Source organism: Micromys minutus (assembly GCF_963924665.1).
Source record: "Micromys minutus genome assembly, chromosome: 4".
NCBI lineage: Eukaryota > Metazoa > Chordata > Mammalia > Rodentia > Muridae > Micromys > Micromys minutus.
Genome location: NC_137973.1, coordinates 2984400 through 3006869, shown reverse-complemented (window position 1 = coordinate 3006869; position 22470 = coordinate 2984400). Strand labels below are relative to the sequence as shown.

Below are 22470 nucleotides of genomic sequence, written 5' to 3'. Positions count from 1 at the left end.
ACTCACAAAGGATGGTTAGCAATACCTAGAAAATATCAGGGACATTATGTGAGGCCCACACACTTTGGAAAATAAAGACTCTGTAGACACTTGGAACACGGATAGCACTTGGTCAAGGCAAGTGTGTCACTGCAGGGTGACTTTAGAAGAGTGAGCCAGCTGTGCATAATGAGCACAGATTCCTAGTTCAACAGTGAGTTAGAAACAAGATCCTTTCTGTGGGAAGGCTGAACCAAATGTAAGACATTTTTCAGTGAGGGTTAGGCGGAGGGAGTCATCATACTTTATAGTGAGGTGTAGCCAGGGTGACTGATGATTACAACCATGTGAAAAATAAATGTAAGGGTTCAGTAACAAGAGTACTTGTGAAAAATTGTTTTTTAATGAGAAGGGATTTATTTCACTAGTATATGTTTATTCATTACAGAAATTGAAGCCACGTTCTCATATTCAATAAGACAATATAGAGAAATATAAAAGTGTAAAAACTTTTACAAAATATAGCCCTCTAGTGTGTTGTATACGCATTGATTATAACTGAAACAAATATGGAAATACAAATATGGCTGTCTATAAAACCATAAGAAAAATAAAAGCTTTTCTCTTTTGACTTCTTCCTCACACTGATTACTTTTTCTCCTGTTAAAAAATACTAAGAAGTTGAAGAGGTAGAAAAAACAGGTAAATTTTGGGGAATTTGGAATGAAATTTTCAGTGTTGCTTTGTTATCATCTTCTTGTTCTTCTTCTTTTTTTCTTGAACCTTATGGCTTTTCCTTAGGTCAGTGAATACATTTTTGAATATGATCTACAGAACCCATGTAGCCCAGGATGTGACTAGACCATAGCTGACTCTAAGATCTCTCCATTGTAAATATTAGTAAAATTTATACAACGAGGATTTTAAATTTTTTTAATTTATTTTCTTTACAGCCCAACATCATACCTCGCTTCTCTCAGAGGCCCCTCACACCGATCTCTTCCCCATTTCCTGATTTCTTTTTAGAAGGAAAGGGTAAGAACTCCCGAGTAGTCTTCTTATCAGGCCCCTCCCAGTGGTTTTGCCTCACCCTATTCGCACAACCACACACAAGGTCACTTCAGGGTTAGGCCTATCCTTTCCCACTGAAGCTGGACAAGAAAACAGGGTGCAGAGCCTGATAACAGATGCAGAGTCAGCCCTAACTTAACATATTGGCAGAGTCACTTGAATACCATGCTGTACTGCTCATATATGTGTGCAGGCAACTTAGGTTCAGGCCATGTTCTTTTTTTGATAGGTAGTTTAATCTCTGAGAGCACCCACTACTGCCCACACATAGTCTACAAGACTCCCTGAGCTCCATCTGATACAGTGCTTTTAGTTTATTATAAACTTCAACATTATAAGTAAAACATATATGTCAAGGTCTTTTTTAATAATTTCTACTTTTTCTGTAAAATGTTGTTGGGCAAAAATCCATGTGATCAAAAGTTCCACACATTCTCCATGATTCAAAACTACTGAATTTTTTTCTTGTCTCTCTTTTTTCTCTCTTACAACTTTATTTTTTAAAAAGAGGAATACATATATAGATTTTTAAAGGCATTTTGGCATAATACTATATGAATATTTTTGTCAGTACTTAATTCTTTTAGAGGTTTGATAACATGCATTGAAATCCCACTGGTTACCATAAGCATAAAATAAATGTAGGACAGAACATAACATGGAAACAGTTTTCTCATTGAGTATAGATTAAGCATAATGATCTTTGAGTACCAAATATTGCCACAAGGCTATCTTCTTAGCTCTTGGATTATTAATGATTTAAGGTCCAGGTGTACCATACTCAGAGAGGGTGCTATACATTTTTTTCCTAAGAAGGACTGAGGCTTTCATTTTTTTAAAAATATTGAATTTTATTCTGACAAAGTTATATGAAACTTATTCTAAGGGTTGGGGGGCAATGTTTGAAAACGTGCAGAGAGGAAGACTGAGAGACTTGGAATCATGCACTGACCTGAAAATAAAACAAAACAAAATGTCTTTGAGTGAGGGCCACCAAGCAAGAGAAAAGAAATTGATGAAGATGTAGTGTGGGGCGCTGCCTGTACATTCTCCATTACAAGATGGCGCTGACATCCGGCTGGAGTTAGCAGTAAACAAGTCATGTGCGCACGTGCTGGGTAACTTTCCACTCCTTGAGCTCTGCCTCTCCCGTGGCATCATAGGGCCTGATGAGTTTCAACTAATCAGGGGGCTCCGCGTCCAAGGTGAGGACAGATTCCTATATAAGGGGATGGGCTAGATAGTTTGGGGTGATGACAGCCCTGCTCCTGATGCTTTGGAACCAGAGAGTCAGAGGAGAGGCAAGTTGGAAGATTCTGTCGGTATTCCCAAAACCGATGCCCATATGCCCTAATGCATAACTATTTTCTTGTTTGTTTGTCACCATTGTAACCTTTGATGTACTGTACTTGCCCTTAGACACAGAGATAGCAGGGTTATGGGGATTTTAGAACTCTTGCCTTGTCAAGTAATTTTGGCATGCTTTTGTGCAGAGAGACTGTGTTTCTGCTCTAGATGGTGTGCAAACTCCATACTCAACAATAACGTGACAAAGTGGTCATAGCACAAGCTCTTGCTGCACTCGAAATGGGCACCTCTCCCTCTGTTTGGCTTAGTATGCTTCAGAAAAAGTGTTGGGTCTGTGTCTGGATAGCCCTTGCACCCTGAGCCTTTGAGGCATCGCACCAGGATCGGGTGTCCTACAATTAGGCAGCCTTTGCACCCTGCGGGGCTTGTTCCCATTGCACGCAGGAAGGTGCCTTACCCAAAAATTATTACTGATCATGGTCTTGAACCCTAAAGGTCCAACAAGAGCCTGATGGTTGATCAGCCATGTTTTTATTTAAGAAAGTAGGGGGAGATGTAGGGAGCTGTTTGTACTGCACCCAAACATGGCGCCGGCTTCCCGCCGAGAACTCAGCCAACAGAGCTGTTGCCCAGCCAAGAGACTTAATGCGCATGTGCCACATACGTCACAGCCCAATCTCAGGGCACGTGAATGAGCTACTGGAGGATGCACCAATCAGGTAGCGACACGAGTCTCCTAGGCATATATAGCAGTGCATTTCTCCCCCATGTGGAGAGGGAGATAGTGGAGAGATTGCGGGAGACCCCACGTGGAGAGATGGCAGAGAGATCCCACGTGGAGAGGGACCCAACAAGAGAGATTGCGGAGAGATCCCACATGGAAAGAGACTGGGCAGAGAGATCGCACGTGGGAGACTGCACGTGAGAGGTCGCCTATACAGTAGACCCCGGTAGGGAGTCCCCGGCTCAGAGAGAAGTTTCCTGCTCAAGTAGTCCCCTGCTCAGAGTGCTGTACAATAAAGGTTGTCCGCAGAAGAATCTTGTGTGTTGTTGCATGCCTGTTCCTACCGGCGGGAAGCGTGGGCGCGTGACAATGTAGGGCCTGCCTGACATGCCCAAAGTCCAAGGAGTTGGCTGCAGTGACACTTGATGAACATGACAGTGTCAAACAAGAGGGACCCATTTCTACAACTGAAAATAACCTTCAAACTGAATCCCACAGTTCTGTCATTATTTACTACTGCAGAGCAGACAGGATGACCAGGTGTTTCTTCTGATTGCTCAGCTCCTATTCCAGATCCATGAATTGCAAGTGATTGTGACATCTGTGTCTGCAGCATGAAATTAGTCAGGATACAACATGAAATTAGCTGGTCACTGGGTTAGGCACATACACACTCCCACACTCCGTGCAGGTGCTTCCTGAAGACCTGTGTCACTTCGAAACTTTCATTATCCTCAAGCTCACCAGACTAAATGGCGAGCAGAAAGAAGTGCTTGCTTCTGGGATTAACTACATATTTGTGGGTTGATTTATATGCTCAAAATGAAGACCAGAATGTGACTTGCAGGTTGCTGCGCAGGTTTAATTTGACTGGATATGTAGAAGCTGAGAACCACTCTGTTGTTATTGGAGGACTGTTTCCTGTTCACTATAGGACCATGCCAAAAAGTGACTCTGATGATGAAAGAGAATCAGCCATGTGTGAGGGGTAAGTCATGGTTAAATCTATTTTTTTCACCTGAATTAGGGTGGCCACAAAGAGTAGATGGCTGACTTAAAGCCTGGATTTCAGTTGAATCAGTTGTCACTCTGGAACTATCAGCATTTATCTCCGTTTATAGGGAGAATAGTTTCCTGTTGCAGATTCTCAGAGATTCTCTTTGATCAGCAGCAGAAGTAAAAAAGTCTGTAAAAGCTCATTAGCCATGTAGAGGAGGGATGCATGCCACATCTGCAGAAGAGAATGTACACGTTCAGAAGGTCTGGGAACTCTGCTTTGTGTCTGAGGAAGGGTTCACCATAGGATTCTAAACTGCAGGAAAAACTCTGTTCATACTGCTGCCTTCTGAAAGATATCATATCAAAAAATAGAATTCTTGAGGCTTAAATACAGCAATTATTGTCAGAAAAAGAAAGTTGGGACACATCAAGTTAATATATGGATCTTAAACATACAAATAAAGAGATTTTAAACATAAAAATAATGCCATAAATTAAGAGAACAAAACCAATAACCTACAATCCTATTGCCGGCATAAAACTGCATTTTTATTTTTTCTATCAATTCTGAGTCTTTTGAAAAGAAACAAATGATTGTCAATAGTATGAGAGTAGCACAGGTACTGATCATATTAGACATTGTACCTTATACAGCAGATGTTTCCATGAGGCTGTGTGGTCATTATAGCTGGTTTTCCAGTTTCCTCCATCACTATATCTATTTCAATCACTACATTTTTACTTTTATAAAGGTTTGAAATCCAATTATTATTGGACATAGCAGTCTCTTGCTAAGAATGTGAGATTAGTGATGAGTCTCCAGCTAACACTTTCTTCATCTCTCTAAGTGGTTTCCAGTTTTCACTGAAGGCACAGGAAGTAGTGATGATGACTGTGATACCACAGCAGCCGCCCATCACTTAGTCACGGCTGTCAGCTCTCTATCTAATGCCCCACACTTCAACTCCATGATCTCAATGACTTGACTTAGAGTCCACTTTATACTGGAACTCTGCAAGTTGATTTCCCACAAAGGTCAGATGGGAAATACAGTAATTCCTCTTATTGATATTGGTTTTCTTTTTGGTTTACAGAGACGTCTTCCCATTAACTGTAATGTGTCAGTAAATTACAATATAGAGTCGGCTCACCTTCAAACTGTAAAATTCCTACCCCTCTGCCTCATGCTGTGATTACAAGTATATACATTGTATCCTAGGCTCTCAGACATTTCAATATAATTTTTGCCTATTACAAATAATTTGATGGATCTGGAGAGACGATAACACTAGTTCCTCTGCCAGAGGAAGATGCTTCAATTCCTAGTACCCACATGGCAGCTTACGACTTTCTATAACACCCTTATACAGGCATATGAAAAGTCGAAACACAGTGCTCAAAAAATAAATCGGTTATAAAAAAAGAATTTATTTTGTCCTATGATAGAAATGATGTGAGAAGTAAAAATATCCACTGGAAAAACTAGTTTTATCACTGTGTTTGTTAGGGATCTGTTTAATATTTATAATTATGATTTGAGTGGATACTCTTTAGTTTTATATGTTTTAATATGTTTCTTTAAAATTAGTTTTATATAATTCATTTTCACCATTAATAATCTACAGTCCCCCTATTTGCATCCAATTCCAGTGTTCTCCAGTAGTTTATACTTCCTCCATGTAATTCAAACTTTCCTAGTGAACCCATATACAAATCTTATTTTATATATTCAGAAGTTATGGTGGATCTAATTTAATGTTAATATCATTGTATCATTGATTTAACAGTAACTGCTTCATGAATCCAAGATGGGGTTTGGAAAAGTTTCATTTGGAAATCAACAACTTCTGCAAAGTACTAGTTTCAGGTGACCACAGGCTAAATTGTATGAAAGAGGAAGATTTATATTATTCTAAAAATATTATAAATAAATGATACAAAGAAGAGAATGTTTTATATTTTGCTTTTGTTAATGCACACACAAGTTAAATTTATAATATGTTTGAACAAAAATGATACATAATATGTAATTGTATTGTGGAAATCTTAATAGAACTCAATGAATAAAGAAAACTCTCCCCACACCTCACCTATTCACATTGAGATGTTTTCCTTGTTGATGGTTAAGGGCCCAGTCCCTTCAATGCAGTTTTAATCACCGTAAGATGCCTGCTGCACGTATCACTTCCTGCTCTATTCACACTCCGGTGTCATCTCTCTATAAAGTGTTATTACAAATAGAGAATATTCCCACACAGCTGAGTAGCTACCTCTGCATTAAAGATTATTTCAGTTTATTCAATACTGTAAATAACCCACTTTGGGACAGATAGATTTTTTTCATTGGGGAACAACTAATTAATTCTTTGGTTAATTTAAACATATACTTACAGGCTTAATGCAAGTGAATATTTTGTAGATCTTGAAATGAAATCTACCTTAATTTTGTGTGTGTTATATAACTATAACTATATATATATATATATATATATATATATATATATATATATATATATATATATATATATATATATAGATTGATTTTACATGTTGATCACCAGACATCATCTTGTCCCAGAATTCCCTCATAAATCTTCTCTCCCACTACTTATCTTTTTCAACTCTGAGAATGGAAAGTTCCAACAAACCCCAGAGTATTAACCTACCCTGGCACAAGAAATCACTGCAGGACTAGAAACATCCTCTACCTTTGAGGTCTAACATAGCAGCCCATTTAAGGAAACTGGATTCACAGGCAGACAACAGAGTCAGGATCAACCCCTGGTCTAGGTCTTGGAGAACTGTAATGAAGCCCAAAATGTATGTCTGCTCCATTGTGCAGGGGTCCAGATCCACACCTTGTATGCACTTTGATTGGTGGTTCAATCTATAGGAATACCCAGGTACCAAGGATAGTTGATTGTGTTGTTCTTCTTATGGAATCCATATTCCCTCCAAGTTCATCAATCGCTCCCCCACCACTTCCACAAGATTGCAAAGACACAGACTAATGTTGGCTGTGGGACTGTACAACAGTCTTGGTTTGGCAAGGATTTAAAAGACAACTGGAATGGTTTTAATTTCTAAATAAATTTGGGAAGCTCAAGTCACTGCAGGATTACGTACGTCCTCTCACACTGAAGCCAGTAGGAAGAAGGATCTGGACATATGTCTTGCAGACTGTAAGGAACCACAGATGCCAGCTCAGATTACTATAGCCATAAAATATACTACCATTATAGAGGGAAAAAACAAGACATTCCAGGACAAGATCAAATTTAACCAGTATCTATCCAAAATTCAGCCCTTAATAAGCACTAGAAATAAAACTACACATCAATGAGACTAACTACACACAAGAAGTAATTCCACACCAGTAAAAACAAAAGAAGAGAAATGGATGCATACTATGTCAAAACCAACATCAACATAGCAGGAATTAACAATCGTTGATCATTAATATCTCTCAACATCAATAAACTCAATTCAACAATCACTCTGTTGTATACAAGAAAGACACTACCTCAACAACAAAGATAGATTTATTACCTCAATATAAAGGGCTGAAAAAGTTCTTTCAAGCAATCAGAAATCAGAAACAAGCAAGTGTAGCCATTCTATCTTACTTAAAAATTGCTGTAGTACTTATTTAGAAGACATATAATGTAATCAATGTGAACTTGGAAATTAATTAACAAATGGAAAACAATGTTCTACTCTCTTCTGTTTTCTGCTTTTTCTTAATTGTGTTTCCTCCCTAAATATGTCCTGAAATTACTGATCTGCTCTATGTCTGACTGTTTTTCTACTTGTGGTGTCTTTCTGTAGTTGTAGTAACTGCTCGCCACCTGTCTGTTTGCAATGCTCTCTCCAGCTCTATAACATGCTTCAAGAATTTTGGTAGCTCTTTAGTCTAGGATGTTTATTATTTGTATTTCTTTGCTTATACATATCTTTTCATCCAAGTTTTGTTTTGTATGTATATATATATGTATGTATATAATTTTGTGTGTATATACACATATGTGAATTTTGTTTGATTGTTCTTCTTTCTTATAGAGAAGCCTGTCTCTCACAATAAGGTTGAGAGTGACTGAGGAAGACATTTGTCATTGACATCTCTTCACATAACATAATGTGCATTCATATGGACAGGAAAAAAATTCAAATTACAAATAGAAAATATTAAGTTACAGTTGTTTTTTACTAACGATATAAAATTTAATAGTACAACCAGCTACAGAGTAAAGCAAGAAAACAGTTATATTGTGATTGCTTTACATTTTTCAAAGGATTGTTTAGAACTCAGGTGAAGAAGTGGATGATAAGAAAATGCTTTGGTGTTGTTCCATGTAATAAGCCTTGAGAACAATGCTGATACACTACAGGGGCATTATGCCCCTTTGTAACAAATGCCAAACAAAAATTAGGGGCTGATATTTACATTTTTACATGAGAACAACAAGAAAACATGTTCAGTTAAACATTTCAACAGTACATTATACTTTGTAATTGAAGCATAGAATACAGAAATTTAAATGCTGACTTTAATAAATTCTACCACAAGTACTTGACGTACAAAAATTATATTTATTGTTATATTTAGTATTTAGAAGGAAAAAGGCCCAGGATGAGAGAATCATTGTTTCTAGGGACATAAAATGAAGTAAGAAAGCCTGTTCTAAGAGATTGTTAGGTGTATTTGGTTAAGAAAATTTTAAGTAGAAGAACAACTTTGAAAAGAAGTAACAAAAAATTTCCAAATGGAATAGCATAAAACATATATAGGGCAAGAAAATTAATTCCAGTCATTTATAAAGACAAAAATCTGACACCTACAGAAAACTGAGGCACCTGTTGTACCTTCACCAAATGCTTTAATCACTCTATTAACAAAAAGTTTTCTCCTGAAAAGCTTCCCATTTTCCTAACTTACTTATTAGCCGCTGGCTCACGAATCCTTTTCTTTTCTAGGTTTAATTTCCGTGGTTTTCGATGGATGAAAGCCATGATCCACACCATCAAGGAGATTAATGAAAGGAAGGACATTTTGCCTGGGTACACTCTGGGTTACCAGATATTTGACAATTGTTTCTCCACCTCCAAATCAATGGAGTCATCTTTGGTGTTTCTAACAGGACAGGAAGAATACAAGCCTCAGTGGAGAAACAGCAGTGGAAAATTTCTAGTTGGAATTATCGGAACAGGAGGAACAACTATGTCAGTTGCTGTTTCACAAATGCTAGAGGTGTATAATATACCACAGGTATCTTGGCATAGTGTGGGCTTAGAAAGGAATATAAACACTTGACAAGGGCAGTGGAACATGTCTTTAATCCCAGAACTTGGGAGGTAGAGGGAGGTGAATCTCTATGCAGTCAAAGAAAACCTGTTAAACAAAGTGAGCGCAGAGACAGTCCTGGATATTGCAGAAGGAAATTCTATCTTGAGAAGACCAGAAAAGTGGAGTGATAGGATGGGAAGAGAGGAAGTGGGAGAAGGATGGGAGAGAAGGGCAGGGCGGGAGGGTAGGGGAGAGGTAGAAGGGGAGGGAGAGGGAATGAGGGAGCTGGGAGGGAGGGAGGGAGAGAGAGAGGGGGGGATACAAAGAGCACATAGAAAATATTACAAATATCTATGAAGTCCAGAGATGCTCTACTAAGTTACAGAGAGAAAATAGAATAGCTCCAGATTCCCCAATTAGTCTGTTCAACCAAGCCCTGGCAATGAGGATCACTGCATATTTAGAAGGTACTTGAAATTTCTCAGACTGCTGGAGCATCATGTTTGCATTGACTAACATGTTCAGCGGGATCAGAGGACTATGTGAAGCAGGGTAGAAATTATCCATAAGTACTTGGTATTTGACTGGTGGCTGGAATAAGGCACAGGTTTAACTTTGGGTGTTTTTTAAAGAACTTTATTTTTAAAACAAAGATAAATGTACAGATTTTAAAAGCAGTTTTACATAAAACTATATGAATATAATTGTCAGTACTTGATATTTTAAAAAAGGTTTAATAGTATTAATTGAAAACTTACTAGTTTGAAAGAACATAAAGTATACGTAAAACAAAATGTAACATAGAAATAGTAAAAGTTCTCTTGGTGTGTAAAGATTAAACATAATGATTTTTAAATATTAAGGATTGCCACAAGGATGCATTCTTAGCTCTTGAATTATTAATCATTTGAGATCTAGGTGTACCCCACTCTGAGAGGGTGCTATATGCTTATTTTTCTTCTAAGAAGCACTGAGGCTTCCACTCTTTGGCCTTTCTTCTTTTTGAGCTTCATATGGTCTGTGAGTTGTTTTTGAGTATTGAGAGCTTTCTGGGGTTAGTATCCAATGATCAGTGACTGCATATTATGTCTACTCTTTTGTGACTGGGTTACCTCACTCAGGATAATATTTTCTATTTCCATCCTTTCTTAGTCAGGATTTCTATTCCTGCACAAAATATCATGACCAAGAAGCAAGTTGGAGAGAAAAGGGTTTGTTCAGCTTACACTTCCATAATGCTGTTCATCATCAGAGGAAGTCAGGACTGGAACCCAAGCAGGTCAGGAAGCAGGAGCTGATGTAGAGGTCATGGAGAGATGTCACTTACTGGCTTGCTTCCCATGGCTTGCTCAGCCTGCTTTCTTATAGAACCCAGGTCTACCAGCCCAGGGATGGCTCCACCCACAATAGACTGGGCCCTCCCCCCCCCCCCTTGATCACTAGTTGAGAAAATACCTTACAGCTGGATTTCATGGAGCATTTCCCCAACAGAGGCTCCTTTCTCTGTGATTAACTCCAGCTTGTGTCAAGTTGACACAAAAGCAGTCAGTACACATCCATTTGTCTAGGAATTTTGTAATGCCATTGTTTCTAGTAGCTGAGTAGTACTCCATTATGTAAATGTACCACAATTTTTTGTATTCATTCTTCTGTTGAAGGACATCTAGGTTCTTTCCAGCTTATGGCTCTTATAAATAAGGCTTCTATGAACAAGGTAGAGCATGTATCCTTGTTATATGTTGGAGCATCTCTAGGGTATATGCACAGAAGTGGAATAATTGGGTCTTCAGGTAGTACTATGTCCAATTTTCTGAGGAACCACAGACTAATTTCCAGAGTGGTCGTACCATCTTACAACTCCACCAACAGTGGAGTAGTTGTCTTCTTTCCCCACATCCTCATCAGCATCTGCTGTAATTTGAGTTTTGATCTTAGCCATTCTGACTAGTGTGAGGTAAAATCTCAGGCTTTTTTTGATTTTCAATTCCTTGATGACTAGGGATGTTGAGCATTTTCTTTGATGTATCTCAGCCATTACATATTCCTCAGTTGAAAATTCTTTGTTTAGCTCCATACTCCATTTTTAATAGTATTATTTGATTCTATAGAGTACAACTTCCTGAGTGCTTTGTATTAACTGGATATTAGCCCTCTTTCAGATGTGGGATTGGTAAAGATTCTTTCCCAATTTGTTAGCTGCTGTTTCATTTTTTTGACAGTGTCTTTAGACTTACAGAAACTTTGCAATTTCAAAACGTCCCATATGTTGATTCTTGATATTAGAGCATAGGCCTATGTATTCTAAGCACTTCGCCAGTTACTTTTCTAATAGTTTTGGTGAACCTGGTTTTATGTGGCGAACTTTGATCAACTTACACTTGATCTTTGTTCAAGGAGATAAGAAAGTATCATTTTACATTCTTCTGCATGCCGACTGCCAGTTGAACCAACACAATTTGTTGAAGAGGCTGCCTTTTTTCCATTGAATGTTTTCAGCAACTTTTTCAAACATCAAGTGACAATATGTGTGAACATTCATTTCTGACTATTTTATTCTATTCCATTGATATACTTGCCTATCTCTGTACCAATACCATGCAATTTTAAAGACAATTCCTTTGTAATATAGCTTGAGGTCAAAGATTCCCACAGAAATTTTCTTGTTGTTGTGAATAGATTTAGGTATTCTAGATTTTTTGTTATTCCTGAAGAGTTTCAAAATTGCTCTTTCCAACTCTATGAAGAATTGAGTTGGAATTTTGATGGGGATTGCGTTGAATCTGTAGATTGCTTTCTGTAAGATAGCCATTTTTGTAATGTTGATTCTTCCAATCCATAAGCATGGGAAATCTTTTCATCTTTTAACATCTTCAATTTCCTTCTTCAGAGATTTAAAGTTCTTGTCAAACAGATCTTTCACTTGCTGAGCTGGAGTCACCCCAAGGTATTTCATATTGTTTGTGAGTATTGTGAATTTCTTTCTCAGCATATTTATCTTTTGAGGAGAGGAAGGCTGCTGATTTCTTTGAGGTAATTATATATCTAGGTACTTTGTTGAAGTTTTTGATCAGATGTAAAAGTTCTCTAGTGGAATTTTTGGAGTTACTTAAGTATACTATCATGTCATTGGCAAATAGTAATATGTTGACTTCTTCCTTTCTGACTTGTACCCCCTTGAATTTGTTTTGTTGTCTCATTGCTCTAGCTAGTACTTCCAGTACTGTATTGAATAGGTAGAGGGAGAGTGGGCAGCCTTGTCTACTCCCTGATTTTATTGGGATTTCTTTAAGTTTCTCACTGTTTAGTTTGATGTTGGCTACTAGTTTGCTGTATGTTTTACTATGTTTAGGTATGGGACTTGGATTCCTGCTCTTTTCAAGACTTTTAACATGAAGGGGTGTTGAATTTTGTCAAATGCTTTCTCAGCTACTAGTGAGATGATCATGTGATTTTTATCTTTGAGTTTGTTTATATCATGGATTACGTTGATGGCTTTCCATATATTGAAATCCATGTGTCCTAGGGTTGAGGCCTACTTGGTCATGGTGAATGATTGTTTTGATGTGGTCTTGGATTCGGTTTGCAAGAATTTTATTAACTATATTTACATCAATGTTCATAAGAGAGATTGGTCTGAAGTTCTCTTTCTTTGTAAAGTCTTTGTGTAGTTTAAGAATAAGAGTAATTGTGGCTTTGTAGAATAAGTTGGGTAGTCTTTCCTCTGTCTCTATTTTGTGAAATAGTTTGGAGAGTGTTGGTACTAGGTCTTCCATGAAGGTCTAATAGAATTCTCCACTGAACCCATCTGGCCCTTGGCTTTTTTTTTTTTTTTTTTAATTTGGGAGGCTTATGATGATTTCTTCTATTTCTTTAAGTGTTATGGGATTGCTTAGATGGTTTATCTGATCCTAATTTTACTATGTTATCTGGTATCTGTCTAGAAATTCAATCATTTCCTCCAGATTTTCCAGTTTTCTTGATAATAGGATTTTGTAGTAGGATCTTATGATATCTTGAATTTCCTCAGTTTCAATTGTTATGTCTCCCCTTTCATTTCTAATTTTATTAATTTGGATACTCTCTCTGTGCCCTCTTGTTATTCTGGCTAAGGGTTTATCAATCTTGTTAATTTTCTCAAAGAACCAGTTCTTGGTTTTGTTGATTCTTTGTATGGTTCTTTTTGTTTCTACTTGGTTGATTTCTGCTCTGAGTTTGATTATTTCCTCCCGTCTACTCCTCTTGGGCGTATCTCCTTCTTTTTTTTCTAGTGCTTTCAGCTGTGCTGTCAAGTTACTAGCGTATGCTTTCTCCAGTTTTTTTTTTTTTTTTTTTTTTGGTGGGGGGAGGAGATATTCAGAGCTGAGTTTTCTTACTACTTCATTTCATCCCATAGGGTTAGGTTTGTTAAATTCTAAACATTCTTAATTTCTTTCTATTTTTTCCTTGACCATTTTATTGTTAAGTAGCACACTGTTCACCTTCCATGTGTATTTGACTTTTTTTTGTCTTTGTTGTTATTAAAGACCATCCTTAGTACATGGTGATCTGATAGGATCTGGACACTCGGCCTTCCCTGGGCAGATCTCAAGTCCTGATAACAGAGAGTCAGTTTTTACTGTAGACTGTAATGTACCCTTTTCCAGAGAGCACAGTGGTCTCTGCACACTGAGAACTCCTGGTGTGACCTCCCTGGACTTGTGCATTAGACTCGCTACTGATCTAGGGGCAAAAGAGCTAGAGAGATAACTTAAAGTTAAGAATGGCTTGTACTGAGGACATGTAAGGAGATGAAGAGACTCAGGTGTTTGTTGATGCTTGAGAGTCATAAGCAAAATAATCATATTAACATGCCAAAATGAGATTGGGATTTCATATTAGTTAACTTAATAATTATATTCAACCCAGAGAGATTGATGTATGTAAATACTAGAACAAATAATTGCAAATTATGAATTCTTAGGAAAATTAAAAGATGTAGAATTATTTCAAAGCCTCAGTCAGTAACATGTCAGGATGAATTGATATGAATGATGATCAAGATTATTGGTGATCCTGAAGTAACGGCAGTTTTTCACTCACCTTTCTTCCTCCATTATGTGTTTGCAGCCTCTTATCTTTTCTTCCTTCTTTCCTCTTTCTACCTTTACCCGTTTATTTATTCTTTGAACCCTTCCTTTCTAGTCTTCTTCTTTTCCTTTCTTTTCTTTTGTGATACTTTAATGCACACACACACACACACACACACACACACACACACACACACACACACACACGATCCAGGGACTAGTTAGCTGTAGATAGATGCTGCATTAATTACCCACAATGCAAATCAAATGCACTATTTATTTCAGAGAATTGCAAAGGAAAGATGGAGAAAAGTGCAAGAGCACTTCTTTACACTGCTGAGGTTCCACCCATGAACACCAGTGACACTAGTGTCTTTATCTTAACAGTTGGCATCTCTGAAACCTTTGTGTTGATAGGGTGACCAAAGTGTTTTCAGAATTGTCCCCATTCCCACCCAGGAAGTGGAAGATCAAGTAAAAAGACATTGTCTAGAGAAGGATGTCAGGGCGAAGGGATCAGTGTTCAGCTCCTTCTTAAATATTCTGAAACTGTCATTTTATTTAATTTTTGGCTCTTGCTAGCCAATAATTATGAATATTTTCAATTTTAGGTGGATTATGCTTCTTCCTCCGCACTTCTTAGTGACCGATATCAATTTCCAAATTTTTTTCGCACAATACCCAGTGATAACTTTCAGACTGAGGGCATGGTAAATCTAATTAGACACTTTGGTTGGGTCTGGGTAGGTGCTATAGCAGCTGATGATGATTATGGTAAAAATGGAGTAAAATTATTTAGGGAAAAAATGGAGAGGGCCAGTCTGTGTGTTGCTTTCTCTGAAACCATCCCAAAAGTTTACTCCAATGAGAAAATGCAACAAGCTGTTGAGGCAGTAAAGAGTTCCACTGCTAAAGTCGTTGTGCTTTTTACAACTGACATTGACCTGAGCCCCTTTGTGCTGGAAGTGATTCATCATAACATAACGGACAGGACATGGATAGCCAGCGAAGCCTGGATTACCTCAGCTCTCATTGCAAAGCCTGAGTATTTCCCCTATTTTGGTGGAACCATTGGATTTGCAATACCCAGAAGTGTCATACCAGGATTAAAAGAATTTCTTTATGATGTACACCCTAGCAAGGATCCAAATGATGTCTTGACCATGGAATTCTGGCAAACTGCTTTTAACTGTACCTGGCCCAACAGCAGTGTGCCTTACAATGTGGACCACAGAGTGAATATGACTGGGAAAGAAGACAGATTGTATGCCATGTCTGATCAGCTCTGCACTGGAGAGGAGAAGCTGGGAGATCTGAAAAATACCTATCTGGATACTTCTCAGCTGAGAATCACCAACAATGTCAAACAAGCAGTCTATCTTATTGCTTATACTATGGATCATTTAATGCAAGTTGATACATCAGAAGAATATAGGGAAAATATAGTATGTCCAAATATACCTGATTTTGAGTCCATGAAGGTATGTTATTTGACCCCATGTAATAGCACGATGTAAAATCAAGTTTTCACTTTCATGCTCATAATACTGAAATTGCAGATTTGTTTCCATACAATTTTATAGGATGAAAACTTGTCATGATCACTTGATTATTCATTTTAAGTCCTCATTTCTTACCAAATAACTAGTATTGTTGTCTCTATAATAATGAACTTGTCTCACAAAATATTAATAATGCATTTTACAAAATATTCTGATATTCTTCACAGAAATGAAATGTAAATGTGTCTAGGAGAAAAACGTGAGGCAGTAACTCTGGTTACTTACTTTAATCTGTTCCCTGTATATAATATGCAATTAGTGATCTAAGATCACAATTTGGCTTCCAAAACATCAGCTTCATTTTAGATAAAGACATTTATGTCTCTCCAGATTAGGATGAGTCCTGGATAGTATAGACAATTTTCTTTTTACTGCAGAAATTTTTCTTAACAATTTGACTTATATATTTAAGGAAAGACTAAAATCTAAGGTCCTATTACAATATAGTGAGCGCCACACAAAAAGGTGGATGTTAGGGGATAAAAACTATAGCTGGAATCTGGGATATTAGCATCTACTGTGCCTGTCCATCATCTTCTGTCACACAACACATGTTGATAAAATATGAACATTCTTGCCAGGACTGGTCTCATGCATATAATTCCTGCTTGTCTGTGTGCATCCCTCCCATTTACATAGATGGGGAACTTGGGTATCCCTGCTTTGATCTTGTCAACACCACAGGAGGTCCACTTAATATCACTAATGTCTTCCTTCTTCTTTGCCTGATCATTTTCCCTTTACTCTTATATTAAACTCTGTCAATTTACCAGAGGCCACAGTGGCTGGGACGCTTGCATTTCCACTTAACTTTCATTTTCAGGTATTCACACTGCATTCAGTGCTGGTGCTCTTAGACCCCAGGTAACATCGTTCATTCTGCGACTCTTCAAAGCTGGTAAATGTATCGATATGAGTATTTTAAAAGAGACCAAAAGCAATACCCACTATTTACTTAAGTTTAAAGATTATCCTACCAATAGACAAGACTAGAAAAACATTTGAAATTTTGTTATGTACATGAAATTTTCTAAAGTGCATGTTTGTCTCCTTATTTTATGTCTTCTGTCCCTTCTTATCATTCTCCTCCTGAGACAAGTTTACACTATGTACCTTGCATCATTCTGTGGAATTGGGGCCATGCACTTTACCCACATGGCATCTTTAAATTTTTGGGAATTATATGATATTAGAAAAATGTATCCTACCATCCAAAAATTTCAAGCAAAAGACATGGTAGGAAGACTGATCAAGGCAAGGGTCAGACTGTGAAATTCTTTGACCATTTATTTGCTTGACTATTGACACGGAGTAGGGAGAATATTTCATGGACTCAGCAGAAGTGTTGATTTTTCATGATTTTTGACATATACTTCATGGGAATATGAACCAAAGGCTCCAGAGCCAATGTTGCTCTGTGGAGAGCTTGTGACCACTTTAGGTCCTTGTTTGAGAAATTCAGCTGCAGCAGGTAGGGCAGATGAAGATCAACAACATGCCCTGTGTGACAGATTTCCTTTATGCTAAAGAAAACATGCTCTTACTGACCTTAAGTTAAGGAGACCAGGTGTGAGTTAGAAAAAGGATTTTTTTCTCACTGAGATCAAAGGAATTTGTTTAATGTCTTTTGATTCTATAGAGTTAACATCAGCCCCATGAACTATTTATTGTACCACTGGCCATCTATGTATAATGGAAGCTTAAAATTCAGAAGTACACTCCTGGGACAATTTCCTGCTAATCTTTTATATCCCAGCTAAAGTGGACTTTTTCTGAGAAATGAAGACTTTCCATTTTTCTAAGTCAGCCACTACCTCTTCTTTGCCCTTTTCAACATTCTTTCTACAATAGAGACTTTTATGTGAGAAAACATTTTCACCGGAGATGCAATACACTTATCTATTCATCCTAGATAGGGAGACCTAAACAAACCACATCCAGACACCACCAAAGACCAACTCACTTAACCAATGGATTTTATTGGGATAACATAAAGGAATTTGGGTGAGGAGTTAGATACAAGACCAAAAATGACTCTATGACAGATCATCCCAACATGAGTAACAACTCAAGAAACCTTTGAACCTTAAGATAACTTGTTTGTCCTTCCCTAGTTGGTCGAAATAACTGTCAGGCTGCTCAGTGAGTTTCTCTTTCTCCCAGCCGATGAACTGGTCTCAACAGTCTTTGCCCCTTGTCTTGTCTGAGTCTTCTTGGCACTGTCACACAACCTGAAAAGGGCTCTCAGCTTTCCTTGCTTTAATGTGCTCAGTTACATGGACTTCTTAAAGGTATTTTGAGATATTTGTTGCTAGTTAAAGAGCTTCCCTGAAAGGATGAAATGTTTGAATTTGGGAGGAAACCGTGACACAACAGCAACATAAACTTATTGAATTTAACTTTTAGAGCCCCATTGCTGAGTATCTCTATTAGACTGAGAGTTTCAAAAAAATGAATTAGTTGTGGAACTTTCTATTGTTACATAGGAAAAGTGGAATAAGGGGAATGATATTTTTCTGAACATTGTCCTGTCTCTAGAAACAGAGCCATTATACTGTTAAACTGTAGTAGAAGCTTATTTTATACTAAAAATACTTACAATTGTAGTTTACACCAATGACATGTTAAGATTGTCCAGAGGCCAAAAGGAAGGAAAAATAGATAAAATTCAATTTCACAAATTTTTAACATAGTATATCTATAGTACTATTTATTGTGCTATAATAATTTAATATGCTGTCATGATATAAAAATAACAATGGAAAATTATGTATGAGATTTTATTCTTTATAAAACTTTATAATCCAGTGTGCATATCACATGCACAGCATATCCCAATTTAACAAATCATTCTTTATGTTTTAATTGCCACCTTTGGTTAGAAGATATCAGAGTTGGAAACAAAAACAGCATTAGAAAAAAAGAATACTATGAATTACAAGTAGAATCAACCTACTTTCTCTATAAATCTTTATTTTCTAAGAATATAAATGCTTACAAATAACTTTGTAAATTCTTCTCTTACTCCTCATTATTAGCTATTGAACTACATAAGGGAAATAAAATTTACTACCCACGATGGAAACAATGTAAAGATTGATTACAATGGAGATATGGAAAATGGATATTATGATATCCTCAATTGGCACATGGATAACGTTGGAAAAATTGCCTTTGTCAAGGTTGGAGAATACAAATTCACAAGTTCCAAATATGAATTTGTTCTTCAAAAGAACACAACACTATATTGGAATACTGAATCTTCAAGGGTTAGTTTGTTTGACATATTTTTGTTTATATACAGAGGGAAAAGTCTATTTTTTCAGGCACTAAATAAATGCAAACATCTAAAGCTTTTACTATATTCCAAATCATTTTTCCTAATGTAGCATATGGGTGTTTTGAATTGTTGTTTGTCTATTTAGACTATAGTGTGCATGTTGAAAGAAAGTTCGTGAAAACTCTCATACAACTTAGTAGTATTTTGGTATTTTAAGACTTTCATTGGAACATAGTAATATTGTTGTATTTTTAAAATGGGTTATATTTTTCCTAATTTTTAATTTTAATATTTAAATACATATTTATTTAACTTATTGGGATGTTTAGTGATTTTTTTTTTACTTCCCAATAGTAGTTTCTCTCCATCCTTTCTCCCACCATAACTCTATCTTCTTTCTGCCCCAACCACTTCCACTCCTACTTTCTATCTCTTCAGAAAACACCCGACCTCTCATGGACATCAATTAAACTTGACATATCAAATTTCAGTAAATCTATGCAGCTACACTTGTGTTAAGACTGGAAAGGCAACTCAGGATGAGACAACAATCTAAAAGGAAACAAAAGAGTCAGACTGCCCCTGATCCCACTGTTAAAACTTCCACAAGAAGAGCAAGCTACATAACTGAGACCTACATGAAGAGGGCATAAGTCAGACCTAGGCAGGATCCTTGTTTGTTGGTTCAGGGTCTCTGAGCTTTTATGAGTAAGCCCTTGGTTACTAGATTCTATAGATTTCATGTGTTGTTCTTTACCCTTCTGGCTCCCAGAATCTTTCCTTCCCCCCTCTTCTGCAGGATTCCCTGAGCTCCACCTCATATTTGGCTTTAGCATTGAGATTCTGATCTTGTTTCCATCAGTTGCTGGATGAAGCCTCTATGGTAAAAATTGAGCTATCCACCAGAGTACTGCAGAATACCCTTATGCCTCATTACATTGATGTGTTTCTTTTGTATTGCTTATTTTACTTATTTACAATTCAAATGTTATTTGCTTTCCCAGTTTTCGCTGCACAAACCTCTATACCATCCACCCAGGCCCTGCTTCTATGAAGATGCTTGCCCAACCACACAACCAACCAATCCCACTATGCCACCGCAGCATGAGGTCAGGGATGGTAATTTCTCCAGAAGTTTCCTTATTGTTGAGAATAATTTTTACTATCCTAGTTATTTAGATATTTCAGATAAACTTGGAAATTGCTCTTTTAGTCTCTGTGAAGAATTAAGGAGGAATTTTGATAAGGATTGCATTGAACCTGTAGATTGCTTTAGGCAAGATGGCCATTTTTACTATGTTGATACTTCCAATCCATGTGTATGGGAAATCTTTCCATCTCCTGACATCTTCTTCTATTTCTTTATTCAGAGACTTGAAGTTCTTGTTGTACAGATCTTTCACTTCTTTGAGTGATATCACAGGAAGATGCTTTATATTGTTTGTGACTAGTGTGAAGGGTATCTTTTCCCTAATTTCTTTCTCAGCCCATTTATCCTTTGAGTATTGGAAAGCTACTGATTTCTTTGTGTTAATTTTATTTCCAGCCTCTTTGCTGAAGTTGTTTATCAGCCATAGGGGTTCTCTGGTGGAATTTTTGGTGTCACATATATACAAAATTTTATCATATGTAAATAGTGCTATCTTGACTTGTCACTACAAATTTCTTTCTGTTTGACCTTTATTTGTTGTCAAATCACTTGGCTAAGAAAATTGAGTAGCATAAGCATTTGACAAAGTACAACACATTTTAATGTTAAAAGTTTAGAAAGATCAGGAATTCGAGATTCATACTTCAACACAATAAAGGTAATATACAACAAACAAAAAGCCAACATCTAACAAAATGGAGAGAAACTTGATGCAATCCCACTAAAATCAGGTAATAGGCAAGGCTGACAACTCCCTATTTATTCAAATGCACGTCCGCATAGAATATAAAAATATATAAAAGCTTATAAGTGGTATTGGAATTTCTAAATCCAGTGAGCAACAAAACATATCAAGATAAGCTTTCTCTACATTTTCTGTTTATTTTAATAGTTCAGACATAACTGATTTTGTTTTCCATTTTCTGCCAGGCACTGAGGATAGATGTCTAAGTATAATAAAAAAATATTTTGAGATACAATTGCTGAGGAACTTTCCTTCAGGAGATAAAGCTGACTATTGGTGTCATAGGTCTCATCAGTCCAGAAACAGTTTTAGCAAACTGTCCCATCTTAAGTATCTCATATGATAGTAGATTGATCTTGATCACCAAAGTACAGAAGAACTGTCATTAAAGATAGTCTGCCATTTCTGAAGCCAATCACAAGACTGTCCTTTAGATGAAGTTCTTTCCAGGTTCACTATAATATCATGCTTTGTTTGTTATCTTTGCTTAGTACCCTCATCTAATCCATTTTATTGATGGGACATATGTCTCAATGGATATACAAATAAAAACTTTCTCCATGTTAAAATGGAAATGATGCAAGGCCTTATTATGTCCACCTTCTGTGTGTTGTATAGATTCCAGATTCAGTCTGCACAACAGTGTGTCCTCCTGGGACTCGGAGGAGAAATCGCCCAGGACAACCCCTATGCTGCTTTGATTGCATCTCATGTGAAGATGGATATGTGTCAGAGAAACCAGGTAGAAATGGACACTTTTCATGAATAGTGATTTAATTAAACTTTTCCAGAAAAACATATCATTGAAATATCTATTATAAAAGATATAAGTAAGGTGTGGCTGAATAATTAACATCTATCAAATTATTAAATGTTCTCGGTGTGAATGAAGGATAATAATGTTTTTACTAGTACAGCTGGAAAACACCTACAAACATGTGCATAAGGAACACCAAAGAAAATACATAAAGTGTGAACTATAAATAAAGTCAGAAAATCTTTTAAGTATTTGTTTTTTAACTAGACTAAACACTAACAGTGATTTGAGAAAAATATTCAAATTGTCTTGAGGTTCTAAACATTTCACAGTGGCTGAGTCTTGGACAGCTATGACACCCAGCTCAGTTGATACTCCGTGGAGGTGACATGGACAAGTTTGATCTCTAGTAATATGTTAGAGCAGGTTTATTTATATTTCTAGTTATATTTTTGTTGAAGAAACAAAATTCACTTGTCTTTTGTCACGAAGGACACAAGAATAATGATGTAAAGTGAAGAAATGATCTGTGATGGAAAGAGTCA

The 22470-nt window shown here is 36.8% G+C and overlaps 1 protein-coding gene across 1 annotated transcript in view; it reads left to right on the top strand.

The window, feature by feature from the left end:
* Positions 1 to 3834: 3834 nt before the first annotated feature.
* Positions 3835 to 22470, top strand: part of LOC308419740 (vomeronasal type-2 receptor 1-like) — a gene marked incomplete at both ends in the record, with an annotated part of 32960 nt that continues 14324 nt past the window's right edge. The window contains 5 exons of the mRNA XM_080915529.1: positions 3835 to 4070; positions 9056 to 9347; positions 15043 to 15912; positions 19032 to 19262; positions 21787 to 21910. Of these exons, the coding sequence (XP_080771655.1) occupies positions 3835 to 4070; positions 9056 to 9347; positions 15043 to 15912; positions 19032 to 19262; positions 21787 to 21910 (1753 nt within the window). The remainder of the gene's footprint in view (positions 4071 to 9055; positions 9348 to 15042; positions 15913 to 19031; positions 19263 to 21786; positions 21911 to 22470) is intronic.